This window comes from Mustela putorius, unplaced genomic scaffold (assembly GCF_011764305.1).
Source record: "Mustela putorius furo isolate JIRA1106 unplaced genomic scaffold, ASM1176430v1.1 tig00001012_pilon_pilon_pilon, whole genome shotgun sequence".
Lineage (NCBI taxonomy): Eukaryota > Metazoa > Chordata > Mammalia > Carnivora > Mustelidae > Mustela > Mustela putorius.
The window spans coordinates 806,180-828,466 of NW_025421531.1; the positions used below are offsets into that span (position 1 = coordinate 806,180).

At 37.4% G+C, this 22,287-nt stretch overlaps 1 protein-coding gene across 2 annotated transcripts in view; it reads right to left on the reverse strand.

The window, feature by feature from the left end:
• Positions 1 to 22,287, reverse strand: part of NEK7 (NIMA related kinase 7) — a 149,355-nt gene that overhangs the window by 69,500 nt on the left and 57,568 nt on the right. For both annotated transcript variants that reach the window (XR_006608619.1, XM_045086988.1), the window contains exon 3: positions 2,449 to 2,589. Coding sequence is in view for 1 of the 2 variants with exons in the window: in XM_045086988.1 (XP_044942923.1) it covers positions 2,449 to 2,589 (141 nt within the window). In the remaining variant the exon portion in view is untranslated. The remainder of the gene's footprint in view (positions 1 to 2,448; positions 2,590 to 22,287) is intronic.

Here is a 22,287-nt window from a genome sequence, read left to right on the forward strand (position 1 = left end):
TGGAACATGCCCCAGTATTAACGCTGTATAAAGCGGAAAAGAATGTTCTAATGCAAGAGCACAAACGGACCTCACCCAGCAGGAGACCGCCATCTGAGGTTTATCACGGTGCAGAATGGGAACAGTTAGAGGGGCATCTAATACTGAATGGAAATATGACTGCCCAAATTAACTCATGTCCTTTCAAATTTCCAATCAAAAGGAAGACAACAGGTAGAATGGAGCCGTGTCTCTTTCTCTACACTCAGAGTCAGTTAGAAGCTGAAGAAGGAAGCTGAGAAGCCTCGAGACCTCCAGGTAATTTCTCAATCCATCTACCCTCTGGCATTCACTACCAACGGCAAATAAGCAGCTGACTTCTTTCCAGTCCATTTTGTGTGTTTGGTTTGTAATTTTCCTTTTAAATGAATGAATTTTAAAGATTATTCCTCTACATGAGGATCCATATTGATTCCTTACTTTCCTATTCTACAAATTCCTGCTCCCGGCTCCAGTGCTCTCCAGAAGCTGGTCTCGCACTGGCAGCCTGGCCTATATTCCGATTCCACCAATGGCCCAAACGGACATCTCCATTCTGTGAACTCCTGTTTAAATCAGGAATCCATGCCACAAGGCTTAACCTTTAATTGTTCCACATAGACTCTTTTTTCTCTGGAATGCAGGAATACTATGACTAGCTTCCTTTTTATTTCCCCTCGGTGCCTAGTAATGCACAGTAGAAATTTCATAAATACATTTTAAAAATGGATCAGAGTTCTTTTATAAGGGAATCATCCTTCCAAAAGTCATCTGCTTCATGAACATTAGTATCTGCATTCTATATTATGTTTTCTTAAGTTCTAAGTGGCACATTAAGCAAGAGAAGACAGCTACTCTTATATGCTGCCCGTGAGAAAGTCAACCGGTGCAACTATGAAAAGTAACTTGCTATTAACTTGTAGAACCTACCATGCATATCGCCTGTGGTTCACCATCTCCATTCTTAGGCCCAGACAATAGAGAAATGCTCACATGTCACACAAGATGCTTGCGAGACACAGAAGACTAGCAGAGCAGTAATGTTTACCATAATAAACAACTTAGAAACAATCCAACCAGCAAGCAACATGTAACACGAACCACAGAATACAATACAGCAGTGAAAAGGTTAATGTAGAGCCACAAGCACCAACATGTGATGACGCTGATGTAAAGCTCCAAAAATGCAAAGCAAACAACAGATCTATTTAGAAATTTATACAGATGTGGGAAAACTGTAAAGAAAAGCAAAGGAATGTTAAACACGGAATTCCAGACGTGGTTACCTCTACAGGAAGGGAGTGGCGGCTATAGATCAAAAAAAAATTTTAATGCTGTTATTTCTTAAGCTGGGTGGTGGATATGAGGGCATTTCTATTATTCTTCATATCATGTATGCCACATAACGTTTTTTATAAACATTTAATATTTCCTTAAAAAGGTAAGGGAAAACTGTTCATCTCTGTAATGGCTACTTCAAGTACACTGATGCTTTAAGAAGTCACACACACACACACACACACAAACAGGAAACTTTGGTCTCACAGGTCACTACAGAAAAAAGGTATCAGGGTTGCAGAGTAAAACAGGAAGTCTATGGGCAGGTATGAACAATAACTACCTTATCTGAAAAACGGGAAGCAAAACTGTGTGATGTCAAACATACCCTGCGACACAATAACAAGGCAAGTGACATTAGACTTTCTAGACTTGTTCAGGCAAATGAAAATTCCAGGGCTCTGGCAAGTACGCCTGCAGGTAGCTCAATGGGACTAGCCCACTAGGGTTAGGTCAGGACTTGATAAGAGGAGCTAGAACAAGATAAATGAATCTGAGGGAAACAAAAGAAAAGTCAGGATTGGAGAGCAAAGTTGATTCCAGAAGGATACAGACACAAGAGGGCAATTCCAAACATGTCATCAATCCTCTGATTTACTCAATCCATTTCATTCTTTTTAAAATTTTCCAATAAAGAAAGTTAACTTCATTGTTGTTTCATTTATTGCCAGTGTGGTTCTCCACATTAATATAATACCCTGGACTGCCACTTACAAACCCTAGGCAATACATTTTGTAAAGTCTATTTTCTTCTTGTGAGTTACCTGTTGAGTTAGGAGCAAGTGGTGAGAAGTCAAATCTGCCCCCTAAAATCTGGAATTGTAAAAGCTTTTCTAGGATCATTGCAGTCAGTACTAAATCTGGGTGAACAAAACCAGCTAAATTTTTAAAGCGTAGAAGTAATATTAAAATTAATAATTAATTTCCACTGTGTACTACACTCAATTCAAGCTTTTAAAGTATAATTTTTATTCCTTTCTAGCATTCTCAAGTTAAGATTGTCATTATCTAATCATTCAGGACATACTTTCCTCTATTTATTATTCATATAGTATAATTTTACATCGATTTACATAATTAAAATAATCTTACCTGCACTTTTTTTAAAGCTACTGGCACTCCATCCAAGAGACAGGCTGCTCTGTAAACTTCACTAAATTGCCCGCGACCAATTTTCTTTTCTATTCGAAAGTTGGCCAATGTATTATAGCCCATATCCGGTCGTAAAGCCTTCTGTAATTAAAAAATTCAGAATAAGTTTTCAATCACACAATATTCACACAATCATTAACTATTGGACATAAATAGGTGATACCTATGGCAAGCCTACAGACATCTATTCTATTCAACAAATATTATATTGAGCCATTCATGCTAGGTACTGTTCTGTATCCTGGGGAGACAGTAGCAAAGTAAACATGATAATCCCTACCCTCAAAAGAAAAATTCTGGCAGGGGAAAAAAAAAAGGGTAAACATGAAAAATATATATACAGTGTGTAAGATAGGAAGGGCTAAAAAAATCAATTAATCAATCAAGGAAGAAGGACATGAAATATCAGGGAAGGAGGCTTTTGAAATTTTAGATAGGCACTCCATAAAATTATCTTCAGTTCCTAGAATATAAACTTGTCCCACTCAATCTAGTACTCCTTTGATATTTGCTTTCTTTTTCACAGAATCTTTGACTTGAAATAGAATTTGTACACACACACACACACACAAACACACACAGTGCAACCTGCCAACTAATGCGTGAAAATCTGAACTTCTTGAGAGTTACTTAACTTTGACAAAGAACATTTCCAGGGGCAGGGAATTTACCACCACATCGTCACTGTTTTTTGTTTGTTTGTTTAAGACTTTATTTGAGCAGTGCTGGGCTACAGCAAAACTGTGAGGAGGCCCTTGCCCCCATACATGCATGGCTTTCCCCATTCACGCCACCATAGGGCTACTTTGGTTATAATTCATGAACCTACACTGACACCCGAAGCTCTTAGCACCCATTAGGGTTCACCCTTGGTGTCACACATTCTATGGCTTTGGACAAATGTATAAAAGTATCCATCATTATAGTACCACACAGTGTATTTTCAGGGCCCTAAAAATCCTCTCTGCACCTCCTATTTACCCCACCTTCCCCAACAACACACCCCGCCCACCTTTTTACAGTCTCCATAGCTTTGCTTTTCCCAGAATGTCATATAGTGGAAATCACTCAGTCTGTGGCCTTTTCAGATAAGCTTCTTTCACTTAGTACATTTTTTTTTTTAAATTTAAAGATTTTATTTATTTATTTGACAGAGAGAGATCACGAGTAGGGGGAGTGGCAGGCAGAGGGAGAGGGAGAAGCAGGCTCCCTGATGTGCAAGGGGCCAGATCCCAGGACCCTGGGATTAGGACCAGAGCCGAAGGCAGACACAACAGACTGAGCCACCCAGGTGCCGTTATTGTTAAACAATATTTTGCTGTTATTCGTGAAAAAAAAAAAAAAATCACTTCTCCTAACACTTTTTAGTACTTACTATGTATTAGCTGCTAGGAAAATAGAGATGAACCAGAAACGCTTTCTGCATTGAGAGAGCTTCCCCAACATATGGAAGAGGCTCCTAACTGCTATGAGAGAAACAGTTACAGGGTATTGGGAAGGGAGCGCAACTGTCATTCCTATTTTGAGACAAAGCCCAACTCCTCCTTATACATTTTATCCATTGTCCTAGTACTTTTGTTCATTTGTTTATTCATAGACTCTTTCAGTCATTAAGTCAGTTACAGAGTAAACATTACTTGAATACCCACTACAGTCAGCCACTGTTGAAGTTACAACACGTACCCAACACACACTGCCTTTAGGTTCCTCATAACACTCATGATCTATCTCAGCCCCTCTACCAAAAACCAAACTATAACAAAATAGCCTAGTTTAGGTGTCAAATACCCTTATAGCTTCTCTTTTTTGGCCAAATATGCATAGGCGTTCTGAGGTCCCTGGATTATTTGTAAGGACACTCTTCCAAGCCTTTACCATTCTCTTCATATCCTTCTGGACCTCCTCTATTCTCTGAGCCAACGTGGAGTACGCATGACATTCTTATGGGGTCTGACTAGTGCACTGACTAGTAAGAGTGAACATTAAATGTCTATTAATGTAATCAAAGATAGCACTGGCTGGTAAACACACTAAATTGAACTTGAAATCTTAGTCCTTCAAATAAACCTCTGTTAAGCCTGATGACCCCATGACTTATGCAAAAGGCTATTTTAATATACAGGTAGTACTTTACCTTAACCACAATATTTTTAGCATTGTTGATTTTACTATATCTATCATGCTAGCAAAAATTCAAAAATTCTGCTGAAGTTTCACTGTAATTCAAATGCAATGATTCTCAAAAAGAGAAACTGATTTTCTTTCTTCTGGAAGTCCTAAACTATTGTCAAGAAAAATACCATTCTTCATTTAAGACATGCAAAATAACCAGTATACAAGAAATTTTACAAATTCATTCCATAAATATAATACCATGAATAACTGGTATAACAGAATAATAGTAGCAACTACCATAATAAAGGAAGGTTCCATTTTGTACCTACAACTTAACAATTCCTATATATTGGGACTTTATATGTCATCTAATTTGTTCTCATGTTATCAAACCAAACCTATGTCTAGTTGGTTCCCAAGTATAGCCTTTACTATGCTACCACAATCACTAAACAAAATCTACAATATGACTCAATATTATGGGACTCCTACATAACGATTCACAAATATTTTCAATTTCAAATCTTTTGATTAAAAAAAGTCAGAAATAAAAACATATGTTAAGAATGAAAACAAAAATACACACCATAATAAGAAAAATAAAATAAAAATTATCAAACCCCATGCTGTTCATTTATAAGATTTCTTCTTGGAGTCACTGAGATTAATTGATTAAGTGCCTCTGTGACAACAAGATACCTATTTAAGAAAGGAAACTTACAAAGTACCACTTCTTAGATATAGTCAATAGACAGTAGCAACTTTTTGTAGTTTCTTAACTGTTAATAAAAGTTTCATTTAAAGAGTAGAGATTTTTTTAACTTCTACGCTTTCCTAAGAAATTTTTTTTTTAAATATCGACACACGAGGGTAGTCTGCAAACTCTAAGAAAGAGAGTTCCTTCTTCCGCTATATATGTACATACCCTTTTTTCTCCTGACAAAAACCTGTCAATCTCAACAGGAAAATACAACTTCATCATTAGGAACACTATCATACAATCCATATACATTAAGTTTAACTGGGAATTCCATCTTCTGTCTGCACAGTAACTGACAAATATTAGCGTGAACTGCTAAGACAGTGTGACAACCGCATGCTGAGAGCAAAGTCTCACTAATGTGTTTTGGCATGCAGGTTTGTAATCACACATTTACATATGCAATGACCTACATTTGCATGTCAGATCACACACTGTCTTGGTTTATTAAGACTGGGCACCTCCCTGCGCTTGGCGGCCAGAGTGGCGAGAGAGGGCCACAGGGCGGTGTTTTTTGGCAGTTGAGGGATGAACTGCCACCAAGGATTAGGTTGATATGGCCTGAGCATTAGACACTTCATTAGACGTAATCTGTTTAACAGTGGGCAGTGTATGTAAACTTCACAGCCCATTTGCGGCACCTTTCTCCCCCTATGGCCTTTCTTCAAAGGGCAGTGTGGGTGAGTGACAGCTTGTCTCATCTGCTCCCATGTCCTGTCACCCAGTGTAGACATGGAAAGCTGACATGAGAAGGAGCATAGCTGCACGTCTCCAGCTACCCCTGGGTCCCTTTGCCACACTGCAATTTGTATAAAAATAAGCCTGTGTAGTAGGAGCTCTCCTTTAGGAGATGATCAGACATGTAATACATACGTGTATTAGTAATGATTCTATTATATTGTATTCAATGCCATACTTCATTTTCATGAATTACATCCTATTGTAGGCAGCACTGTATTAGGTGCTTTAAATAAAAAGATGATATCATCAAACGAGTGCCCACACAAGTAAAGAACTATTTTTAGGAAAGAGCTATATTCTCTTTTTTGAATGATGTCCAATTCCGTGTGTGTGTGTGTGTGTGTGTGTGTGTGTGTGTGTACATAGCATTTGAGGTATTTTAGCATTTGAGGTATACTGGGAATAAATAACCCAGCAAAATAATGAGATTCAAATCAGTATGAAACATGGACCAAATAAAATCACTTAAATTGCTTTTTTCCTGGTCTCAAATTGGTGTATAAACTGCATCTGTTTCCTACAGTCCCTTAATGATCAGGATATTTTTCTGAGCTGTACAAAATGGTTTTTGGATTTGGTATGAGTCACTTAAAGGAACTTAAATTTTTATAAAAATAAAAACACCTCTGCTGTTTCTTCCGCTGAAATAAAGATAATAAGGCCTTTCCTAGGACACAGGGCCAAGTCATTTTTATACCGAGCCATGGGCCTCCGCTACCAGCAATACCAAGTGTTCCCCAAGTGCACCATGAGCTTTGGCCTCTCCATGCAAAGCATGTGCTTATCCCCATGCCTTCTAAATTACTTTGCTCTTCACACCTGGCAAACCACAACTCATCTTTGAGATTCCACTGCCAGCCTTCTAAGGAATCATCTTCGGCTTGTGGGCAGCTTTACTGGCTCCTTCCATAGCAACTGAGAGTAGTCATTCAGCTCTACCAACAGCTGTACAAACTCTGGCACTGAGCAAGTTTCTGGATCTCACTGGATTTCATTACTCATTTACATATATGTATTTTTCCTCCACATAATTGACTTTCTCAAAGCCAGAAACCATGTTTTATCTTTGTATCCAGTTGCCATGTCTGACATGAACTAGATAATCAGTATTTACTAAATAAGTGAATGCAACCAAAAGAACTTAATGGAAAAGGCTTTAAATACATACGGCATGATTGTAACTATTGAGAGGCTCTGAGTAGAAGCAGGTAGAAATGCAGTGCGATGCAGTGGAAAAAACTTCAGTCCCACAAAGCAAGACAACTGTCTCCGCCTCTTATAGCTTCCACACAGGTGAAACAGAGAATTCCCTTATTCCTCGCTATTAAAGGACACTTAGTCATAATCCACAATCCTCATTAGAGTACTATGGGAAGCATTAAACACTGTGTTTCAAATCAATCTTGCTCCGAAGCCTGACTAGGCATGGCATTACGAAAGAATCCACGGAGTTCCCAAACAGCCCCTTAGAAAAGGCAGAGGTTCTGCAGTTCATCGGCAAGACCTGGGCTCAAATCCCAGCTCTGATGCTCAGTGTCTTTTCGTGCAGCAAGCTACCCAAACCTTGTTTCCTACGTCTGTAAAATAGGGGTAAGCCTACCCAAAGAACTGTGTCCAAGTGAGACTATGATTATAAAGTACCTAGGACAGAGCCAAGCACAGAGCACATACTCCGTATCAAAGAAGACTTTCCTTTCCCCAAGAGTACCAGCAGTGACAATGTTCCACCAACTCACTCTAACAGGGCTCTTGTGGTTGAAAAGCCTCCTTGAATGTCCTCTCGTTTGCTGCCAGATTTCCCAATGCCAAGAGCACGCTTACTAGGAGTTCTTAGTATCACCCCACCCTGTGCTCTGCCTTCCAACAGGGATACCTCATTTATCATGTGGATTATCTGCCTGATTCACAAAGGAAGCTAGCCTAGCCCCTTGGGTACGAAGCTACTTCGATGACAGTACAGTGGATCCGACACAGTTATGCCACCCAATGTCCTTCTAACAATTATTGAGAGAAGGGCATTTAGTACCGAAAAACACCATGTTTATAATCTGGTTATCTGGTTAGAACGTGCTTAAAATGAAGTTTAGAACTGCAGGCACGTGAAAGAGGGGAATAACTCGTTCAAAACCCATAAACCCTATGAGTCTGATACTGTCTGGCTTCATGACAAAAGAAAACTGAGAAAGGACATGGCTAATCCAGTACACAGCATCTTCTAGAATTACTGAGATAAAGACTACATACCCCACAGAAGTATTTTCAAACAGATTAATTTTTGGAAGAAGTCTTAAAACGTAACTAATTAACATGGGTAACATAACTATAAGCCCATATAAGTTGTTTCTCAATATTACTTTATCTCATAATTACTAACCATAAGATAACCACAACTCTTGACTTAAAGAGCATAATTAAAACTGTTCTTGGAAGAATTTATCTTACATTTTCGTGGTAAATTATTATGTTTAGCCTCACAACATTCCTGAATCTATATACTAACAGGTTGTATTATAAAAGTATTCTGAAATATCAGAAACATAAAATAAATATTCAAAATTATAGATAACAACTAAGAAAACAAACCCTGGAGTGAATGAAGCTTTATTTAACACCTTAAATGTTCCGGTTTCTTACGAATGCGCCTCTTGTTGATTTGAATGCATTCTAATCCTGTAAGATCTTACTAATTGGGATTAACTTCTCCTGCTTCCTTCATATAAAACTTCTCTTTTTAAAATAAAAATGATTCTGTTGTGCCAGTGGTTCTTAGTCTTACAACAGGTGCAGACTCTTTAAACAATGATTTCCTAGGACTAAATTAATTTCTTTAACTTGCTTTAAGTTTGAAGGCAAGGACACTTAATGAGCAATAAGATAATTCAGGATAACATTATGATGACAATTCTCTCTCGGGAAATTAGCAGAGTCACAGCATGGACTCAATAAACTCCCCAGGGAGAAAATTATATCCTGATAATTCCTAGTGGTATTGTTATCAATGATCTAATATACAAGCCAGTATTAATTATAATATTTAACATCATTAATAAGGTTTTCATTTTTATTGCAAATTTATCCCTCAGTGGTGGTTTTCACATTACCAATTACGCAAGTTAATAACCTGCTTTATATTTTGTATTAATGTTACTGGATTTCTCCAAAATTTAAGAGTAACAAACTTCAAAATGCTCTTCAATTTTACTTAGCAATAAAATTCATGCTCTGATCTTGAAAATGGTATTACTTATCACCAATCTACTCAAACTAGAACAGCCTTTTAACAATATTTAAACAAGTCTGTCAAATATTATTTTCTAAAAACTTTCTATCAAGCTCACTGGAAACCAAAACAACAACAACAACACCAAAAAACACCACATGCACCAGCAAAGTCTAATGATCCATGCTTTTTCCACATTTGAACAATTACCTCCCTAGAATTTCTTGAACTATTTCAAAGGTAACCAATTCCTAAAGATTAGTAAGTGTTGGAGATTTGCACCAGTTTGAACAATATGCCATTAATCATTACTACTGGCTTTTTACCAAAGGAGGGAATTCATTGTAGCAAAAGAAAATGAGTGACCATATATAACTAATTATCTAGCTAAACATGTATAAGACCCTAGTATTTGTATCATTTAATCATCATTAGTTATACTTCCTAGCATAATAATTACTGTATCAAAGTTATGTAACCAAAAATACTATCTTTGCCACCTTATCATGAGCAGAATAGATGATTAATGACAAAGATACTCTCATTTCCCCCACTCCACCGATGAGCACCACCAGCTATACCTGGAAAAATTAAATATGGCAAGAAAAAGTCTCTTACTAAGAGAACAGAGTTAGAGATAGGGAGAAGTAGAGGGAAGGGGTTTTCTGAAGCTTATTCATTTATGCCACAAGTATTAACAGGGGAGGAGATATAAACAAATGCATACGTAATACAAAACAACAAAAAAGAAAGTAAACATATACATAATAGTATCTAATACTTATTCCACATTCTTTACTACTACGCAGAGAAATATAATAGGATGACATACGGAAAATGAGAAGATGGTTATTTTAGATTGGGTAATTCAGGGATGACCTGAGGAGGTGACATTTACATTGTAATTAAAAGACCCCAAGGAAAGGAAGCAGCAGAAAGAACAGCTGGAGAAAATGTCTCAAAAATGATGGTGTAAAAAGGACAGTGTGGCTGTCAAGGGGGACAATGGTAAGGAATGAGGCTCAAGAGGTAAGTAAGCACTGACAAAATTACATAGCGTTCTGATGGCTAGAGTAAGGAGTTTGAAGTTTACACAGGGAAGCAACGTGCTCTGATCTACTATATCTTTTACAAAGGTAAGTCACAGTGCTGCGTGGAAAAGGAACTGGAGAGGAGGATGAGTAAAGCTAGAGTGGAAGCTCGGGGACTAGACATAGGTAACGGACTTGACCTGGGAAATATAGTGAGATACGACAACAGCCGGAATCAGGATATAATCTTGAGATAGAGTCAAAGGAACAGCTGATGAATTGAATATAAGAAGTGAGGGGCAGAGAGAAATCAAGAATAAGTCATAGATTTTTGGCTTGAGCATGCAGACAAATCTTGATGCCATTTACTAGGATAAACACAGCAAAAGGAGAGGCAGTTTGGGCAGAACATAGGCAATAAAAATGTAATTTTTAGATTACATTTAGATTTAGTAAGATTATAACATGATATACAAACAATCAGTGGGTAGAGAAATCTTTGGGCCAAATAATTAATGGCAGAAAGTTGTCACTATCATAGTCACGGTTGATGTGGTCATCATCACCATCAATTAATGAGTGCTATGTGCTAAGCACCACACTAAAAGCTCCCTATCAACTCTATGAAGTGAAAAATACTATTCTTTTCATTTCTTGATAACTAAGTTTTACAGATGTTAAATAACTTGCTCTCCATCACATAGCAAGAAAATGAGAGATCTCAGAATTCATCCTAGACAATCTGTTTTCAGAGTTCATGTTCTCAACCACCACACTACATAGCCAGTCCCGGTTTCCTTCTAGCAACTCTACAGATAAATGCTTCTATGTTCCACAGGGTACTATCCTTGGCCTTCTCTTCTCACTTTACTCATTCACTCTGGGCAATCTAATTCACTGTTCAATCTCACCCATTCATTGGTTCTGGAAGTTAGTGTTAATTGATTCCAGGTATCCCCCACACCCTCTATTGGACACCCTATCACAACTCTCCTAGAAACTCCTCCTCCATCTCTTTGTTCTGCCTTGATCTACCTCCCCTTGATCTATACTTAATGAGATCCAGTCAAAAAAGAAAAAGAAATGATGCATAATTAAATTTATTCTATATAAATGTGGCTGATAAAAGGGGTACTTATCAAAATTTCTAAATATAAGAAATATTTGCTTTATGAATACTTAACGAGAAAGCTGTCTGAAACATAATCACAGTCCCATGAAAAAGTCATAATATTCACATAATAATGATATAAAGGAAAATATAAAGATATCCTAAATGTACTGACAATTTTTTAAAATTCTGATTCCAGTGTACTTAACATACAATGTTGTATTCATTTCAGATGTAAAAAACGGTGATTCAACAATTCCATATATTAGTCAGTGCTCATCAAGGTAAGTTACTCTTAATCCCCCTTCATCTATTTCATCCATCCCCCCACACTCCTCTGCTCTGATAACTATCTGTTTTTGTTCTCTATAGTTATAGTCTGTTTCTTGGTTTGTCTTTTTTTCCCCCTTTGTTTTGTTTCTTAAAAACCACATATGATTGAAATCCTATGGTGTCTGTCTTTCTCTGACTTATTTCACTAAGCACTATACTTTCTAAATCCATCCATGTACTTGCAAACAGCAGGATTTCATCCTTTTTTATGGCTGAATAATATTCCATTGTACATATATACTACCTCTTCTTTATTCATTCATACATCAGTGGGCACTCAGGTTGCTTCCACAATCCGGTTATTGTAAATAATGCCACAATAAACATGACCATTTAAATTAGTGTTTTTATATCTTCTGGGTAAGCCATATGATTACTGGACAATGGGGTAATTCTATTTTTAATTTTTTGAGGAACTTCCATACTGACTTCCATAGTAGTGACACCAGTTTGCTTTCCCACCGACAGCGCAAGAGGGTTCCTATTTCTCCACACTCTTGTCAACTCTTGTTGTTTCTTACGATTTTGATTTTCACCATTCTGAGACGTATGAGGTGATATCTCATTATGGTTTTGATTCACATTTCCCTGATGTTGAGCATCTTTTCATGTGCCTATTAGTCATCTGTATGTCGTCTTTGGAGAAATGTCTCTTCATGTCTTCTGCCAATTTTTTAATTCAATTATTAGTTTTTTGGGGTCTTTTCATATCTTTCAGGTATGGGTGAGTTGTGTAAGTTCTTTATTTTCAATACTAACTCTTCATCAGATATGTCATTTGCAAATATCTGTTTCTATTCAAGTGGATTGTCTTTCGGTTTTGTTGGTTGTTTCCTTCGCTGTGCAGCTTTTTATTTTGATGTAGTCCCAACAGTTTATTTTTGCTTTTGTTTCCCTTTCCTCAGACGACATATCTAAAAAAATGTTGCTATATCTAATGTCACAGAAATTACTGCCTGTGCTCTCTTCTAGGATTTGTAAAAGCTTCAGGACTCATATTAAGGTCCTTAATCCATTTTTAGTTTATTTTTTGGTATGGTATAAGAAAGTGGTCCAGTTTCATTCTTTTCCATGTTGCTGTACAGTTTTCCCAACACCATCTGTTGAAGAGACAGTCTTTTTCCCATTGCATATTCTTACCTCCTTTGTCAAAGATTAGTTGATAAATTGGGGGGTTCTTTCTCTGGGTTTTCTATTCTTTTCCATTGATCTATGTGTCTATTTTTGTGCCAGTACCATACTGTTTTGATTATTACAGATTCACAATGTAATTTGAAGTCTGGAATTATGATACCTCCAGTTTTGTTCTTTTTCAAGATTCCTTTGGATATTCGAGGTCTTTTTTGATTCATACAAATTTGGGGATTATTTGTTCTACTTCTGTGAAAAATGCTATTGGTGTTTTGATAGGGATGCATTAAATCTGTAGATGTAGTATAAACATTTTAACAATATTTGTTCTTCCGATCTATGAGCATCGAATGTCTTTCCATATCTTTGTGTTCTCTTCAATTTCTTTCAACAATGTTTAATAGTTTTCAGAGTACAGGTCTTTCACCTCTGTGGTTAAGATTATTCCTAGGTATCTTACTATTTTTGGTACAACTGTAAATAGCATTGTTTCCTTAATTTCTCTCTCTGCTGCCTTGTTATTAGTGTATGAAATGCAACAGATTTCTGTATATAGATTTTGTATCCCGTGACCTCACTGAATTCATCAGTTCTAATAGTTTTTTTGGTGGAGTCTTTAGGGTTTTCTACATGTGGTATCATGTCATCTGCAAACAGTCTAAGTTTTAGACTTCTTCCGTACCAATTTGGATGCCTTTACTTTCTTTCTCTTGTCTGATTGCTATGGTTATGACTTTCAGTACCACTCTGAATAAAAATAGTGCGAGTGGACATACTTGCCTTGTTCCTGACCTTAAGGGAAAGCTGTTTTTCACCAATGAGCATGATGCTTTCTCTGTATCTACTGAAATGATCACATGGTTTTTATCCTTTCTCTTATTGATGTGATGTATCACATTGACTGATCTGCAAATATTGAACTTGCATCCCAGGAATAAATCCCACTTGATCGTGGTGAATGATTTTATTAATGTGTTGTTAAATTTGGTTTGCTAATATTTTGTTGAAGAACTCTGCATCTATGTTCATCAGAAATATTGGCCTGTAGCTCTCTTTTTTATTGTATCTTTATGTGGTTTTGAAATCAGGGTAAGGCTGGTCTCATAGAATGAATTTGGAAGTTTTCCTTTATCTCTAATTTGCTGGAATAATTGGAGGAGAACAGGTATTAACTCTTCTTTAAATGTTTGGTAGAATTCACTGGTAAAGCTGTTTGGTCCTGGACTTTTGTTTGTTAGGAGTTTTTGATTAGTAATTCAATTTCCTTGCTGGTAATCGATCTGTTTAAATTTTCTATTTCTTCTTCTTAAGTTTTGGTAAGTTATACATTCTAGGAATTTATCCATTTCTTCTAGATTGTCCAGTTTGTTGGCATATTTTTCATAATATTCTCTAACAACCCTCTGTATTTCTGCACTGTTTGTTGTTATTTATCTTCTTTTGTTCCTGATTTTGTTTGAGTCCTCTATCTTTTGTTTTCTTTTATTTATTTATTTATTTTTAAATGAGTCTGGCTAGAGGTTTATCAATTTTGTCAATCTTTTCAAAGAAACCGCTCCTGGTTTCACTGATGTGTTCTATAGTTCTTTACATTTTTGTATCATTTCTTTATTATTTCCTTCCTTCTGTTGGATTTGGGTTTTGTTTGTTCTTCTGTTCCTACCTCCATTAGGTATAAGGTTAGGTCTGTTTGAGATTTTTCTTGCTTCTTGAGGTAGACCTTTAGAGATTAATTTATTTAACAAACATTACTGCATAGCCATTATCTACTATAACTGACATAAAATATGATCCACAAAAGTGAATACTGCACTGCTGACACAGTATATTATTTTTCTTAATTGAAACACAATTGATGTACAATGTTATATTAGTTTCAGGTTTATAACATAGTAATTCAATAATTCTATAGGTTATTCAATGTTCATCACAATTAAGTATAGTCACCATCTGTCACCATACATTACTACAATATTATTGGCTATATTCCCTATTCTGTACTCTTCATCTCTGTGACTTCCTTATTTTATATAACTAGAAATTTCTACCTCTTAGTCCCTTCACCTATTTTGTCCATCCCCTCACCTACTTCCCCTCTGGCAACCACCATTTTGTTCTTTGTTTTTAAGAGTTTTTTTTTTTTTTTAGTTGTTTGTTCATATAAGTGAAATCATATGGGTTTTTCCTTCCTCTATTGGACTTATTTAAAATAATATCCTATAAGTACATTCACATTGTCATCAATGGCAAGATCATATCATATCTTCTTTATCAATTCACCTATCAATGAACACTTGGGTTTTCATATCTTGGCTATTGTAAATAATGCTGCAATAAACATACAAATGCATATATCTTTTCAAAGTATAATCTTATTTAATGGAAGCATATAAGTATAAGGAATTAGCCAATAATTAGCCATTATTTTTTCTGAGAGTTATCTTTTTGTTGTCTCCAAATTATATACTTCCACAACTATAACATTTTTCCTAGTATCTCTATCATAAAATGTAGTTTATATAACATTATAATGAGCTTTTATGCTCACTATATTCCATTAGTGACTAAATATCTTTGAATACCACTACCTTGCTACCCTAGACTTGCAGATGAAAAATAGCATAGTATAAGCAAGATATGACTGAATCTGAGTCCAAAATAAGAAATGAGGGGCGCCTGGGTGGCTCAGTGGGTTAAGCCGCTGCCTTCGGCTCAGGTCATGATCTCGGGGTCCCGGGATCGAGTCCCGCATTGGGCTCTCTGCTCAGCAAGGGGCCTGCTTCCTCCTCTCTCTCTCTCTGCCTCTCTGCCTACTTGTGATCTCTGTCTGTCAAATAAATAAATAAAATCTTTAAAAAAAAAAAAAGAAAAGAAATGACACAAAATGTAATTGGAGAAGTAAAAGGAGACAAAATGATGCAAGACCTTCTAAGTCATATAAGGAAATGCAGAATTCACCCTAAGAGCAATAAAAAAGCAGCCCTTTAGGGGCCCCTGGGTGTTTCAGTTATTGAGCATCTGCCTTCAGCTCAAGTCGTGATCCCAGGGTCCTAGGATCGAGTCCCATGTCGGGCTCCCTGCTCTGCAGGAGGCCTGCTTCTCCCTCTCCCACTCCCCCTGCTTGTGTTCCCTCTGTCACTGTCTCTCTGTTGGATAATAAAATCTTAAAAAAAAAAAAAAAAAGGCAGCCCTTTAAGAAGCATGAGATAATGAAATGTACACTTTAAAAGGATAAGACATGCTACAATGTAAAGAATGAACTAGAAATGGTTAAGTGAAAGGTAAAGAGCTCAGTTACATAAAGTTCCTGCAATAACCCAGGCAAAAGGTGACAATAATCTTAACTAGAGTAGTCAAGTCAGGATGTAGAGAATCAGCAGAATTGATAGCTTTTTAAGAAATAAAATGAAGAGAACATGGAAACCACCTAAACATAAGATATGAGATTTCCTTGTTTGTAGCTTGGTCAACCAGATGGATGGTGGTAATAATCACAAGCAAAAATGCAATCTTGGGCAAAATACAATTAATTTCACGTTGAATACTAAGAACTTGAGGTACCTATAAAAATATTAAGGGTCATGGTGATTAAGATCAAACTGGCCAGGAAACATATGAGGAACTTTCCCTGAAAAAGCTAAAGAATCACTGGCTTGGAGTCAGATAACCTGGGTCAAATCCCAGCTCTACCCCTAACTAGCTATGTTACCATGAGCAAATTAGTTAATTAGTCTGAGCCTCAGTCTCTTATTTGTAAAGTGTGAAAAATAATGCTTTGTATGTTATCTGTTAGAAATAAATGAGGCAATGTATTCAAAATGCTTAGCACAAGGTAGGTGTATTTTAAGAATTCAATAATCAGTAGGTGCCAATAGTAGCGGCCATACCACTGCCCCAGACAAAAGCAGGATGAAGGTGGTAAGACCGTGAGCCGTGTGGTCAAGTTTTCAACTAATGTGAGGAGTGATGAGGAGGATAGGAGATAACAGCTGTCAGAAAGGTGAAAAATCCTTTAGATGGGAAGCAGAAGCCTCAGTAGAGCTCTTGCTTCCTCCTGATCCTTACGGTTTATGGCTATTAGGGAACAAGAAGATTCTACTTGAGACAGTTAAGGGGGAAAACCAGTGTCCTTGGGGGAAAGAGGTACATTCCAGTTAAAAACAAAGAAGTGGAAAAAAAAAAAAGTTCAGTAAGAAATGAGGGATGTAGGTAGTTACTTGTACAGTAAAAGAGAAAATCTGTAGATACTTATATATTTTAATATTCATATTCAAAAAGGTGGTGCTTAGAGAATTGATCGATTTCACACCAAGTTTATATTCATTCAAAAATATTTACTGAATGTCTACTAAGTGCCTAGGTACTATTCTAGGCACTAGGGATAAAGCTTCTACTCTAGCAGAACAATGACAATGAACAAAATAAAGAGTGCTAGGGTGATAAATTCCATGGAGAAAAAATATGGCAGCAAAGGCATACTGTGTTGGAATGAAATTTCAATTTTCACTGAACGATCAAAGTATGTGATCTTTAAATATATACTTGAAGAAGATGAGTGAGCAAGCTGATGAGAAACTACTAGAAGGTTTTAAACAGACATCACTTGACTATAATGTTATATTTTATATTTAAATTTTGTATAATTTTATAATGTCTTCTGTGTTGAGAGTAAAGAGAGGCAAAGGTGGAAGTGGAGACCAAGTGGGAGGCTATCACAATAAGGTATGTGAAAAGTTAAAATAATTCTGACCAGAGTGGTAGCAGAGAGTAAGAAGTATTCTGATTCTAAATATATCTTAAAGATAGAGCCTATGGAATCTATTAACAGATTAGAGATTAGATGACAGGGATGTGAGGGAGTCAGGAATGTCTCTAAAAATTTTAGCCTAGCGGGGCGCCTGGGTGGCTCAGCGGGTTAAAGCCTCTGCCTTCAGCTCAGGTCATGATCCCAGAGTCCTGGGATCGAGCCCTGCATCGGGCTCTCTGCTCAGCGGGGAGCCTGCTTCTTCCTCTCTCTCTGCCTGTCTCTCTACCTACTTGTGATCTCTCTCTGTCAAATAAATAAATAAAATCTTTAAAAAAAAAAATTTAGCCTAGCAAATGAGAAAATGGACCTCTCACTAATTGTCATAGAAAAGACTGTAGCCGAGTACCTGGGTGGCTCAGTCAATTAAGCATCTGCCTTCGGCTCAGGTCATGATCCTAGGGTCTTGGGATTGAGTCCCATGTCCAGCTCCTTGATCAGCAAGGAGCCTGTTTCTCCCTATCCCCCAGCTCATGCTCTCTCTCAAATAAAAAAAATCTTTTTTAAAAAGAGGGAAAGAGCTTGAGAGAGAGAAAGAGAAGACTATAGATAGAACAGTTTTAGGAGGAATATTTAGAGGTCCGTTTCAGGCATGTTAGGTTTGGGGCATGCAAAACTGATGTCAAGTATCCAAGTGGACACATGAGTTTGAAATTCAGGGCACAGGTCTGCATTGAAATATAAATCTGAGAGTCACCAGCATACAGATCATATTCAGAATCCCAAATTGTTTAGAGGTTCAGGTGAGGAGAAATCAGCAAATGAGGGACCACTAAGACAAGAGAAAAACAAAGTTCTCGGAAACTAAGCAATGAACAGGCTTCCAAGAAGAAAGGATGATCGACGCTATCAAATGTAGCTGGTAAGTCAGGAAGAGAGAGCCCTGAGAACAGACAGCTGGACTGAACAACATGGAAGTACAATCCTGGCAAGAGCAGTTTCAGCGGCATTGTCAGGGAGAAAGCTGAATTGGAGTACATTTCAGGGAGTGAAAGGAAAAATGAGACAAAACTACAAATAAATCTTTCTAGGAATTTTGCAATAAAAGGCAGCAGAGAAATAGGTCAACAGCTGGAGAGAAGAAGGACTTCAAAAGCTGTTTTTTGAGTTTGTTTGGTTCGGTTTGTTGTTTGATGGAAGAAATAACAGCACAATAGTATGTGAAGGGACGGACTCAGTAGAGAAAGCTGAAATAAGCAGGAGATGGACATGGGATCTGGGGCTCATGCGAGCGCTGGCCTTTGAGGACAGCTGTCTCAGTTCACCTGATAACAGAAAAAGCAGATCACAGGAGTATACAAGGTTCTGGGAGGAGGATATCCATGGCAGGAGTCTGTGGGCGATCTCTTCTGATTGTTTCAGGTTTTTTTAAAGTGAAGTAGGAAGCAAGGGCATTAGCTGAGAGTGGGCGTGGGGGACAAAGTATTGGGAGCTGAGGAGAAAAAAGATGAAGTCGTCACTGAGGAAGTGGGGGAGCCGAGGCACTCAGGATATTGCTGCCGACATATATAATTAAGGGTTACTTGAGGTTCACGGTCATGACTTTAAACCATAGCAAGAGTCTTCTTTCCTCAAAACAGCTGCTGCTCATTCTCCTGTACCTTTATCAATAATGTTATTCAATGAACTAAACTGTTAAAAGGAGAACATTACATATAAAGACTCCCCAAAATAGAAGCTCTACTTAATGCTATATGAAAAGTGCCTTGGCAAAATCAATTTATCAAAAGAAACTAAATGATCACCTTATTTCACAAAGAAAGTAATTCTCTAAGATGAGCTAAAGACAGAGGAAGGTAATACAGTTCTCATGTCCAAAAATCCTATCCACTCAACAAAGTCTACTGGGGGCTGCATCGCTCTGGCCCACAGTGCACCCGGATTACTAGCTTGATATGCTATGAGGTAAACCTCATCTCAACTCTTCACATTCCTTTCACAGAGATGCAAAAAGCACAAGTGGACTGTAGTTCGGGCTGCCATGAAGCTTTAAGGAATGGTCAGTCTACCCTACTGCCTGGACTAGAAAACAGCAAGACAAGATTTTCATACCTTCCAAGCTATAAAACAAAGACTGTCTATTTTTCTACCTGTAAATGTGGGGTACTCTCCCTCCTTCAAAGGTAGCCAAAGTGTTACACTAGTTATCTATAAATTTACAAGTAATAATTATAATTTAAGCCCTGAAGATTATTACAATTAAAATTTATTCCCCTTCGGGGTGCCTGGGTGGCTCAGTGGGTTAAAGCCTCTGCCTTCGGCTCAGTTTATGATCCCAGGGTCTTGGGATCAAGCCCTGCATAGGGCTCTCTGCTCTTCGGGGAGCCTGCTTCCTCCTCTCTCTCTGCCTGCCTCTCTGACTACTTGTGATCTCTGTCTGTCAAATAAATGAATAAAATCTGAAAAAAAACTATTCCCCTTCTAATCACCTCCAGAAATCATTAGAACTGTACTGATTAATAATTGTTCCATATTTACATTTATGATAAAAATGTGAATGTACCATAGCACTCTTCCATCAATGCCCATAAATCGAAATTCTCACAAAATGTTAGTTGTAAACGTTCCTTGTTTAGTCTCAGAGTTGAAAGCAAACATTTTACTATTTATCTGTCATTATATTGTACACAGTCATTTAAAAAAAAAAAATTAAGCCAAATCCATTATTCCACAAATAGGAGTTCTATAGCAGTAAGAATATATAGAATAAAATTTAGTCAAAATCCTTGCCATACCTTCTGGGCTTTCATGGAGGGAATCAAAGGAGGAAAGAAGGAAGAGGGAAAAAAATGGAAGCTGAGAGAACAAATTTTCCCTAAGTTCAAGAGAATGGCAATAATAGAAAAACACATTCGAAAAAATAAATAAATCTCACAATCTAAAACTTCAAAAAAACAAAAAAAAGAAAAACTCCTATACTAAAAAATAAGACCATATATTATGCATCTTGGGGTTAGAGCATTCATCTTGGAACAAGGGAAGAACAGATATGCCAAGAACACACATCACTCATCATTATAACAGGGTATAATTGGTATTTGACACTTAAAAAGCTGACTTCCCTTGATTTCTGTTTATGCCCACACTGATATTAGCATGACAAAAGTGAAAGAAGTCACTTGGCTAACCATATGTTGCCATATCACCCCAGTTATTCAGGCCAATGGTGTGGAACAAGACAAAAGAAGGTTGTCAACCCCGGGCAGACGCTGTCCTTTCGCAGCCCTTTAAATAACACTGCTGAGAGCAGTAACATCTTTCACAGACCTAATAAGCAATAACGCCTATAAGCTCTTGTCAGGTAATTTTTCCTTCACTATCTCACACTATCAGTGCAGAGAAGGGGGAAAAATCCTCCCCTCCCCCACGTGCCACAGGCAGCTAGAACCTGGGATGACACTTGCCTGTTTCCAACAGGGAGAGAGGTCCACCCACACAGGAGCAGCAGCAGGACGCAAAAACTAAAGGGAACAGTGTGAAAAGAGATGCAGAACCGCATATATAATCTTGAAATGTATGTGTGTGGCAGCCTTGTGTCTCATAGGAAAACAATTACTTTCATGTTTGCCTCCTACTGCCACTCCGACCTTTCCTGGTTGGTGACTCAGTAGGAGGCAAAAATGAAAGTGCTTTTTCCCCCCCTTTGAAACTAAAGGCTGTTCCAAACTGTGGATTTCAAAATCATTATACGAACCATCAAATTTTCAGAAGTGCTTCTTTTACTGTCTTCACTAGACACAGCATACTATGAAACAACAGTGTTTGTCTAGATGTGTAAAATGGGCACTAGGATGTGTTTACATCTTTTTGATAGTTAGAAGTTGCTTAGTACAATCTCGGTAATTTATGACCAGAACACAAAATACAGGCAGTAGATCTCACAAAACAACCATCTTGAAATTAAAATACTGGACACTGTAGGGGGCGCCTCTGCCTTCGGCTCAGGTCAGGATCCCAGGGTCCTGGGACAGAGCTCCATCCACATCAGGCTCTCTGCTCAGCAGGGAGCCTGCTTCCTCCTCTCTCTCTGCCTGCCACACTGCCTGCTTGTGATCTCTGTCTGTCAAAGAAATAAACAAAATCTTAAAAAAAAAAAAAATCGGACACTATATATTAACGATCTGGAATTTAATTCAAAACAAAAATAAAGAAATTAAAATATTGCCCTTACATTAAGCTGAAGGGTCTCTTTTCTGAATACAGAGAATACAGCTGAGTATCACAAAGAAAAGCAATGTAAAATTCAATTAGGTAAAGGGCTAATTTAAACATCTTCATTTGAGCAATTCCCTGGTTGGCTTCAATTACACATTCTTGTGGAGACCCTGCTCCATGTAAGGAAGTACAGTACCAAGTAAGAGAAAGTCCTCTTCCTCAAAGAGAGTTTAACCTGGTAGAGACAAGAAAATGTCCACATAAAATAACACAAAGGTGTCAGAAATACCGTAAGACATACAAAGAATGTGTATCATCAGGTTTCCAAGAAAAAATATTACATTCAGAAAATCAGAAAAAACTTCACAATAGAAATCT